We start from the raw sequence: 10,959 nt of genomic DNA, 5'->3' as shown, positions 1-10,959 counted from the left end.
TCTGTCGCGTGCTTCTAGTTTTGTGTCCACTGCTTTCCAAATGATAAAAATTAAGATTTTTTCAGGCGTTGTATATGTATTATAAAATACATATGAAACGGATATTTTATCAACGTCTGAAGTTTAAAATGGAAATAAAATTACACTTGCCTTTAAAAGTAAAATGTCATCGATTAGAATATTAATTTTAACTAATAAGAATACTAACTTTTACCAATAAAATGTAAAGAGGCATCGACGCTCCCTTCTGAGTGAAAATTAGAAATGTAGCTCTTCCAAAATTTGTCACCGGTAGCTGAAAATGCAAAATTGGGCAAACATCAATAGTTCTAATAGCTGACAATGTTTGGAGGTAACACAATAGATCTAACTAATAAAACCACTCAGTTCTTTCAGTCAGTCAGCGAAAGCGTCTCCTCTTGACCACAAACCAACCGATCCTCATAAACCAACCATTCCTCACTTCACAAGATTAACTTCATCCTACTCTTCCTCTTGTAAAATAATGCCAAAGTTTAAAACAAAATTAAGTTTTTCCTTTTTCTTTCACTATTTTTAGAAATTTGTGGTTGATGTATTTTAAGCATATTTCAAATTTTATACCCTTATCAGGACTTTATAATATGTTTACAGTATCTCTTGTTTGTTATGAGTTTAACAGATGTCTTTTTATTACTTGTATGTTTGTATGACGTGTTTGTACAATTAGGCATATTAATTCCCTTATTCATCTTGTATAATTACACCCAATTTAACAATTTGCTTGTTTGTTGCATTTTCTGTCTATACCACAATATCCGATAGAAAATATTGCAAGAAAGAAATAAGGATGGCTTCACTGTGGAAAGGAAACTTTAACTTTGATATGTCATGTAGGTCATCCTAATTTTGAATGCTTTTAAAATAAATTCACAACTTCCTCATTCAGGTAACCCCACAAACATGGATAGAACAATAAAAATATTTTTGATACAAATATTGGCTTTTTTTATACCAATATTTGTTGTTTTGAACTAAGTTCTATTGAGCGTTATATCTCCCTACGAAAACATTTCGTATTAAGTAATGATATGAAATGAAAATCTGTACAAATAAACCTTTTTATATGCAACATGTTCGTATATCATGAAACCATGCTGAAACAACATTTTATCTTAACAGTTGGTGATGCGTGAACGTGACATTGCAAAACGAGAAAAGGTAGCGCTGTTCACTTATGTACTTATACCTCTAAGTTGTCTGCCTATAGATCAGGTAAAACAAATTACCCGGTAAAATTAGTTCCGACTGGACATGACTGGGATTTGTTTACCATATTTCAACCTACGCTTTTTTATATAATCATGGTCTACACATGCGCGTTCAGCACAAAGACTATGCAAACTGTTTTGCAATGTATAAGTATAACATATTTGTCTACGAGTGTCGATCAAAAAATAAAAACATAAGCAGGGAGGGCTTACCTTTTATGTTGACCTAAACCTTTACAAACGCACTAATGTTTTGTTATCGTTGGAGTTCCATTGTAAAATAAATCAATAACCGCAAAACTCTATAGAGTGATTGAAATTCAGTAGTTCTTTTTTTAATCGTCATAATATAGTTTTAACTGACTGAACCTGAAATTTCAAAAATTTTCCTGTAGCGAGTATCTATCTGGCGATATTTATCTCAGGTAAAAATCTACCTGTGCGTTAGTGTCAAAGAGCAGCTCCCGCAGACCTGGGGGTACTAGATAAAATCTGAACACCAGGTTTATCGAGGAGCTAGAGAAACAAAGGAAGAATTTTTCCTGCACAGCTTCATAGGAATTTTAACATGGACTTGATCCAGCTTAGACCTCCAAACTAACAGGGTGACATGAGCAATTTTCACAAACAAATAATAAAACTATATTTCAGTTAGCCTCCTTTTAAATAAATATACTGTTCTGGGTAAATTAGAATATTTATTAAATCGCGAGAATATTTTGACTTAAATGATGATTTTATTATTAATGGAAATTAAGCTACTATATGAGGTACATGTGCTGTGATTACGCTGCCCAACCAAAAGCGTGCCCTATCCCCCTCACTCCCTCCCTTGTTTTTAATGTAAACTTCTATGATATTATTAAATAGTAGATAATTTACATAATTTGAAAACATTGCTGCGTGAAACGCTCACCTTATATTAGATAACCAATTCGTTCATAATTCGCTTATAATCGAACCTGCGAATCAGATTTTTTAAATATTAGGGTGAATATTCAATGATAATCAACATATTCAGATGCCGATGGTCAGCTTACCGTTACAGTCTTTCATAATTTTATTTGTTCATTATCTTCCGAGGAAATTCATTTTACAAGATATCGCTTACGTTTTTCAGTACCATTAAAATATACCATTTTAAGCAACTTTGTAAAATTATCAATATTCTTTATTTTGCCAATTTCATGAACTGTATAAATTAGGTAAAGTTCAAGGCGTTAGCGGTAGGTAAAATGGATGTATATACAGACTTGACATTTAATATGGAATATTTTTTTCGAAATAATTTTTTATCAGTTTTTTCCTATTTTGCTGACTGATAAATGAAAATAAGGATTAAAATCGTGTTTTAATAACTTTAAATTATCTCTTTGATGTCATTGTGACATCAGTTCATTAATGGAATTCGCCAGAGAAGCAAACAAAAACACATTGCCTATTCTATGTCATACGACTCCCATTAAAAGAGATATTTTGGATCTCCATATTTTCTGTGACATTGGGTTCCCAAGTTATGGATTTCAAGTCCACCCACCCCATTCAATAGCGGCCATTTTGGATTTTTGTGGAAAATGAGACTTTGCCATGGGGGGATTTATGGGGAAAATTTTTTGGGCTATATTGGGCCTTCAACGGACCAGAATCAGTTGAGAAACCTTTGTCACCAATTTTTTCCAACCTCAATGGGGAAAATATGCTCGTTTACTGGCCTAAAAGGTGGCACGTTAAATATACAATGTATCTTTATCGTAATACACTGGTGTAGATAAAAGACAAATTTGAATTCGTGTGTACACAGTTAGAAAGTGTTTTGGTTCCTCTCTTTGAGAACAGCAGGTATCTGACTCTCTTTTAGAAACCCTTTACCGTGACACACCCTACAATCTACATCGCTTGAATCCCGTCCCATGCAAAAATCTTTAAACCAATCAACAGCAGGGCCGAGCGATCCAAATCTACCTTGGGGTCCAATAATGGAAAGGGCTGCAGTGAAGAAAAACAGTGCAAACAAGCAGGAAAATCCTATAACGGAGAAAATGAACACGCCAAACTGGACGTAAAACTGGATGGTGGCGAACATCATGAAAACCGACGCTCCCAGCGTTGTGCAGGCTCCAGAGAGGACAGAAATGCCCACGTGGTGTAACATGTCCTTGATGCGGCCGCTGCGCGTCTCGTGAGGAGAGATGTGGTAACCCTCTGCCAGGTGGACGACGTAATCCACAGCCAGGCCTACCACCAGGCATAAGTTTAACGAACTCAGAACCTAAAACATAAATAATTTTAATTCATCACAGTATGTATGTTTTGTGGATTTCATTTACGGAAATATTTCAGAAGACCAAATGCGCAATAAACGACTTAAGAATACAAATGTCACAAAATATGTAGTTTACACACGTATTCACCCAATCAGATTCGATAAAATTCAACAATGGAGTAAATTTAGGTGTTGGACCCACCCCCAATTTCCATCCCAGCAGGGGAATCATCCCCACCACACAGACGGTCACCATGCACATTGTCAATGTAGCCAGGAAGCCGACGATGATATTTCCTGTGGCAATCACGAGTAAGGGGAACGCTATGCCTATCCCTATGGCTATCCCGGTGATGGCTGTGTTTGCCAGATTCTAGAAACAAAAGATGAATTTTTTTGCTCTTTTTAAATCCTTTTTGAAAGACCGACAAAATCAAACAAGGTTATTGCTATTAAATAAAAGTTCAATCTTAAGTTGAGCTGCTTGTCAGATGTCAATTACTGCAGAGTCCGTCTGACAAATTTATTTTGTATTGTGTAACCATTGTGAAACATGAATTTATAGCAGGCTACACCACATGGAAATAAATAATATTTTTCACCTCTTGTACTTTGAGGAAATGCCAAGTATTTCTTGTGCACTGAAATCCACCCTGCAGCGGAGTCGGCATCCTGGAAACCTGGGGGAAAACAGTAGTCCTATATTAGTACATGTACACATATTTTCTGTTCAATTCGAAAACTCTGAGAGACTTAATGAAGATATATAAAACGAGCATATGCTAACTCAGTTAATGACAAAGGATAAATCTTCGTGCCAAAATAAATCGGTTGGTTAGTATAATATATCTTAAATTACCTCATCGTTCACAAAATTTTCCCAGGCGTCCATGACGGGCAGTCCAGTCACGTAGCCAGTAACTCGAGGGTTCAGGGTTAGGTTCACTGTTATCGCAGCGTACCTCAGTCTCGTGCCATACTTGACACCTTCGGTATAAAAATGACAACACTTAAAATTCGTTATTTTAACTTATTGTAACCATTAGCGAGATTTTTTGCATCAAAATAAATGAAGTTCTGTGGTTGATAACTATGATACAGCCCAGAAAAATGCCATGGTTTAGAATGAAAAAAAGAAAAACTGCAGTAGAAATTAGGCATTATTGGAAAGCATGGAATTTTTCTCGTAACTAATACGTCTTCTAAGCTTTTAAACGTATTTCAAAATATCTTATTTCTCACATCTCCATCTGTTGAATACATTCATGTCTTACCTGGAATAGTTTTGATGTTTTGAGTAAAACCATCATCATTCCATTCACCTAACAGAGTGTCGTATGCATCGAAATCTGCCGTCTTTGTAAGGCGGTAACCAGCACTCAGCCAGTAAGATAACCCAATCTGTATAAAATGAATTAAAAGACGAGCATACTATTAATATCTCGTGTCAAATTAGACTAAGACAGTGTGCTTCTCGGATATTAACAATAATACAAAATATATCTGCATATACTCAAAACACAGGACTGAAAATCTACATCTGCATTTTTTCGTTATCTAATCACAACCTTATTATTTTCACCCGCTTGCAAAGTTGAAACGGTTTAAATTTTTGGAACACCCAGCCCAAGTTCATCTCGAGAGTTTATTAACTGAGGGATATCACTGGTTTCCCAACGACCCACACGTTTAACAACATTCAGTCCGTCTACTTTCTGTAAATTGCCTTAAAACCGACGCTGGTTGAACCCTCATATGACATGCCTGCCAACGTTTACCTCAAAGTATCTATGGAACGTCTCTGGGACCGAGTTGTACAAATATGAATGTACTCCCATGAAACGCGCCATCTTCCGTTCAGTGAGAGGTAATGAAAGCTGCAGGTCGTTTGGATAAATCGCTGTCCCATTCATGGTCTTATTTTCCTCATTCTACAAAATGTATAAAAATTCTATTTAACATGCAAGGAAGAAAATTCAAAATAAAAAAGGTTGCATCGACATGACCTGGAAACAAAACGATCCAGACCTAATAAAACCTGTCGCATAAATTGCTCATTTGCATAAAAAGTAAGAAAAAAGCAGCTTAAAAGGTTAAAATAAACAATGACCAAATAATTGTTAAATACGCATTCTTAAACAAAACCGGTTCACTCTTTTTTTAGACATGCATAACCATGTACCGTCAAACAAATGGACTTTACCTCAAGGAAGACCTGTAAGTTGTCCATGAAGCAGTTAACTTGTGCTTGTAATGTAAGTAAATCTCGCCGAATCTTCAACCTGTCAATTTCTGCATCAGTAAGGTTTCTTAAACGGTTGCAAAAGTTCTAAAATGAAAGTGGGACCTTCTCTTGCAAAACAACAAACAGCAACACATGTCATAAAAATGAAATCTTAAACATCGCTCTTAGAAAATAACAGAGTAACAGGGTTGCCCCCACTCTTTAAAAGAGAGAGAGAGAACATAATATTAAACTGGTGTAGATCTATCGACATGGCATATTTAACTTGCAGCGTCGACGTCACAGAAAGCAAGACTTAGAGAGCCAGGCAAAATCTCCTCGTCATTATTTTTTTCTGAATGCCCCCCTTACACAGTCACTTAAGTTTTGCTTCCTACGTGCCTGAATTAAAATACCTTAAGAGCCAGCTGAGCCGATGGTGTGTTCAAATCGAAGGAATTGTCCCAGACCGCCTTCCCTGTACAGTCTATATCGGATCCGTGGCATTCACTGAGGTCCCGCTGCTTCAATCCCCATACTATATACACCGTGGCAAACCTGTCACTGTCCGCTGGGACAAACGCCTTGGCTTCTCTATCCAGTGCATTTGCAATGTTTGTGCCTGGTCTATACAGTGACAACTGAAATGAATAAGAAGTCGTAAGACATTCTTTAAGTCTTGATTAAGCATTATTGGCGATTATTCTTCAAGATTATAAACATTTGATATATACACAAACGATAAAATAATGTTAAGATATTTAAAATATTTACTGCTAAAACCGACCTGTTCTTCTTCAGCCTCAAGGGTGGTCACAAAATAAAGTCCAACTGCAAAAATCCCTAGAAACAACACCGCGATAATCCAACGAGCTACCTTGTGAGTTGCAAATCGATAAAAAGGCCCACTAAAGAACCTCACAACGATGTTTTCTTTAACTTTCTTCTTTCCTGTCTTCGTCGAGCTATAAACATCTTTTTCGCGATGATTATTGTGAACGCTATAGTCAAACCCTGTATTTGTGTCCGGTCTTTCCTTTTTAGCTGCGCAGCAACAACAGCAGTACTTTTTGAAATAAATGTGATAAATGACAACAACTGCTGGAAGGAAAGTTATGACCGTCAGATAGTTAACACCTATCATAATTCCTGCAAATACCCCGAAGCTTCTGATAGGTAAAAGCGGTGAAACGGAGCTGGCAAGGAACGCTGCCATTGTCGTAAGAGAGGTTACTAACATTGTGCCCGCTGCTCTACGGTAACAGTCTGAGAGTCGGTGCGCTAAACTGATGTACTTATTCTGCGCAGTCTCCCGCCATGTGTCGTAGAATACAAAGACATCGTCAGCTCCAATTCCTAGAATAATGTATATTGCCAAAATATGGAAAAATCCAAAGTATCTGAAGTCTGCGATAATACGATAGATCAGATTTGCCCCACAAAACCCTGTCACGATCGTCAAAACCGCCCAACCCGTGATCCATAGCGATCTGGTTTGAAACCAAATGAAACAGAAAATGAAAGCGAAACTGCCAACAGCCAGGACCATGTCCCAAACCACTTGACTCAAAATGTCATTTCTAAAAATAAGAAAGCTGTAGTAGAATAACGACAGGCCTTTGGGTCGTGATTTCTGTGAGTCTTTTAATTTCGGCACGATGTTGTTCACGAGAAAAGTTTCGATTTCCTTGCGTTGTTCGTCTCTCTCGCCTCCGATTTCCAGTGGATAACCCATAGGTAAAGAACTTCGAGTTATCTTAGAACGGACAGTGTTCGGGTTAACCTCAGAGTCGATGCCTAGAAAATACTGAAACTCAACTCTGGTTAACGTATTGTTTTGAGCTTCAAACAAAACAGTAGGAATGTTGCCAAAAGTAGGATCATTAAACTTGCTACTGATGTGTGCCAAACTGCCGTCAAAGTAGCGAAGGATAGACCTTGGTTTTATGCATGTTCTGTTAAAATCCAGTTGGCAAAATGAGTTCTGATATGCAGGTATATTGTAAATGTCATCCTCCAACTTTTTCATCTCTTGAAGTATATCTTTTGTGAATACGTTTCCGTCGGGAATTTCATAGTACAAAATTACACTGTCGACGGTGGCGCTTCTATTCCAAAATGTTCGCACAGTATCCGTAGTTACTCTGCGGATCCGCCCAGTCTCGTTGTTTCTGAGGCGCCACGCCAAATCTCGCAAACGTGTGGGGTCTTCATTGAGGTTCATTGGGAAGGAAAGGAACTCAACGGGGAATATGTCATATCTAGCAGCCATTAATATCGCCGTTACCACCACAAAGGCAATGTGGAATCCTAATGTTATACCTACGATAAAAATGAGAATATGAGAATGCAGAAAAAGACATAGAAATAGATAAGAAAGAAAACGAGGTGTCTTTAATACTTGAACGAGACAAATGTTTCAGTAAGCATATTGATTATCGTCAATGTGACATTATAATTATAATCATGAATGACAACAAGAATATACACATTCTGGATGATATTGAGAGTGTTTGATGCTTTGATGTTAAGTGCATAAAATTCCTTAAACTTACAGAAAGCAGATTTGGGGTAGTTGGCCACAAATTTGCAGTATAACACTGGATCTCTGTCCCGCTGACGTTGCCTCCTTTCTTCCGCGTGTTCTTCATCGTGTTCTTTAAGTGCATTAGCCTTCTTTTCCTTTTTTCTTTTTTCATTTTCCCCTCCAGTAGGTAATAAAGTCCTATGCAACCTGCGTCTCCCAAGGCCACTTGCCGTATCACTGCTGTGAGTGAATTGTGCTTGAGAGGGGATAGCTGTCGCATGACCGTTGAGTGACCAGTCACTTGAACCGATGTGACCATTTTGATACGGTTGGTAGTTTTCGTAAACCCTTTCGGGTGCGACGCGGTCATTCTGGTTGTGATATGGAAAAGAACGGTCTTTCCGATGATCATTTGATGGGGGTGATGATTCATATTGCCATGCATTATGACTCCTGGGGTGGTAAGGTTCGGGAGGGGGTTTGGTCGTGCTTCCCTTATACCATCGACCCCCGACATAGTACATCAACCCGCTATCACGGTCTGAATCCATGGTAAGGTTCACTGTAAAAAAATGGCAAAGGACACTTTAGTCATACATGTAGGTCAATCGAAAACTGGTGCTCACCTTTTTCCAAATAAAAAATGGCGAATTAATAGCACCTTTAAGAAAGAAAGGAATCGTTACTCAGTAGTTTAAAATGACCAAAGTTACACCATTCATTAAAATTCTGGGAGTTGAGTTTACATCCTGAATCCCCCAGTGCGCCCTGAGCTTCAGAGATAACTTAACACTAACCTCTTCACTATAGCCTATCTTCATCGTGTCAAGTTATCTCTTATATATTATAAGTTAACTTGACACGATGAAGATAGACTATAGTGAAGAGGTTAGTGTCAAGTTATCTCTGAAGCTCAGGGTGACCAGTGTCAGCTGTCATCTTCATCTCCCCAAATGGATCGGTCCAGTTAATTATACCGCTTTATGTGAAAAGGGACGAATTATGTTTATTTAAAGAAGACCTGGTATCGAGATTTGTTTTATTGAAAAGGTAAATTTTCTGTTAAGGAATGATTTCAATTGTTTTTTAAAAACCTACGAACACTGAGATCTAAATAATGAAGTGAAAAAACGTTGGTCACAAGTGTTTTCTCGTGCTAAATTAATCGACTTTGGTACTCGTTACTTCCTCAATTGAGTTATCCTTTAGAAATGGGTAAAACAGTTAAAGAGTACCAAGCCTATTTTTCGAACCTTTAGTTGAGGGTTCTCTTCAATTCCCTTAACAGAATTACTCATATTTGAAGTTTGTTTATTTGTTATGTATTAAAATCATAATAAGCTAAAATACGCAGTCATTGCCGCCTATCCAAAACAACCTAAATGAGCAGATTCTGAGGCAACCGTAAGAAGAGTTTAAGCCCGATGTAAGAAACTGCGGGTCCGTGTAGCAGGAACCTTTTCCCATTAGATTTATACAGGTTAGGTTGAGTGTGACGTAAGATGGACAAAATCTAGGGTGGGACTTCCTTGTACAAATCAATTGGAACCGGACCTTGTATAACAAAGGACTCTCTCGTATATTACGCAGGGGGGGCAACGTGTTAACATCACAAAGATCAATCGATAAAATGTCCTTTTTAATATATTACAGACACAATGTATAAGGCAGTATGATATAATCGGACACTTATTTCTACACTGCTTTATGCGCAGGTTCTCAACCTCAACTTCATTGTCACTGGTCAAGTTCACGATATGTCATGATATGCCAGAGAACGTGCACACCGAGAAAAAAAGTAGGCCTATACATGCCTTTAACTAGTAGCTTATGTACTCACCACTATTTCGGATCAGGTAAAAAACTACCCTGGTAGAGTTAGTTCTGATTGAACATCACTCACTTGTTTTAATGCTTGCCTGGGAATTGACTCTTATATATCGACCTAGGCTTTTCTATATTATCGTGATCTACCCATGCGCGTTCAGCACCAGCAGCCTTGCTTACTGGGTTGCAAAGAACATGAATAATAACCAAGCATGAGTCTTTTGTCCACGGATTTCGATCTAAAATACCTTTGGAGAAAGGGTCCCGGGGTCGCCTTATTGTTATATAAACCAAATACCTTTTCACACGCTCTAAAATTTAGTTATTCATGGAATTCGCTTGCAGAAAAAACAATAATTGCAAAGCACAATAAATAAATATAAATGCAGTAGTTGCTTTAGCCATCGTCATGAGAATAAATCGAATCTACCGTACGTTATTGTATATATATAACACTAATCCAGCCTTGAGGTTTGATACAATCATGTGACAATCTTCCGCATGCTCCAGGCAGTGCACGGGTCGTTATCTGGGATATGATGCATCTCAAAACTCTGTATCTACAAATTACTTTGTACTTTGCAAGCCATAGGAGCTATCAATTAAATACTTAAAGGAACCGTTCGTGTAAAATTATCGCCAAATAATACAATTGAGAGACTTTCGTGGGAATTTCTTTTATCTTTATAAAATCAGTCAAATAATGAGAAACGCCTGTCAACTGCTTAATCATTTTGAAGTAAAATTTATTAGATATTTAAGAGTATATATCACGAACGTTACTTTGCTCAAAACGTGTTTCTTAAATGCAAAACCAAAAGGAAGAATTTTATCCTTTTACGCCCCCCCCCCCCCCCCAAAGAAAAAG

The 10,959-nt window shown here is 37.5% G+C and overlaps 1 protein-coding gene across 1 annotated transcript; it reads right to left on the bottom strand.

The window, feature by feature from the left end:
• Positions 1–2,399: 2,399 nt before the first annotated feature.
• LOC106151089 (protein dispatched homolog 1) lies at positions 2,400–10,287 on the bottom strand. Its single transcript, XM_086999460.1, has 11 exons — positions 10,105–10,287; positions 8,293–8,826; positions 6,525–8,059; positions 6,154–6,378; positions 5,717–5,842; positions 5,292–5,444; positions 4,788–4,914; positions 4,373–4,500; positions 4,116–4,193; positions 3,716–3,886; positions 2,400–3,519 (listed from the first exon to the last, which is right to left on the bottom strand). The coding sequence occupies exons 2-11, from the start codon at positions 8,813–8,815 to the stop codon at positions 3,052–3,054; spliced, it is 3,534 nt and encodes a 1,177-aa protein (XP_086855586.1). The 5' UTR covers positions 8,816–8,826; positions 10,105–10,287; the 3' UTR covers positions 2,400–3,051.
• Between the last annotated feature and the right edge of the window lie 672 nt (positions 10,288–10,959).

Source organism: Lingula anatina, chromosome 1 (genome assembly GCF_051362555.1).
Source record: "Lingula anatina isolate TDL-2025a chromosome 1, LinAna3.0, whole genome shotgun sequence".
In the NCBI taxonomy this organism is placed as follows: Eukaryota; Metazoa; Brachiopoda; class Lingulata; order Lingulida; family Lingulidae; genus Lingula; species Lingula anatina.
This window is presented reverse-complemented; position numbering and strand designations above follow the sequence as displayed.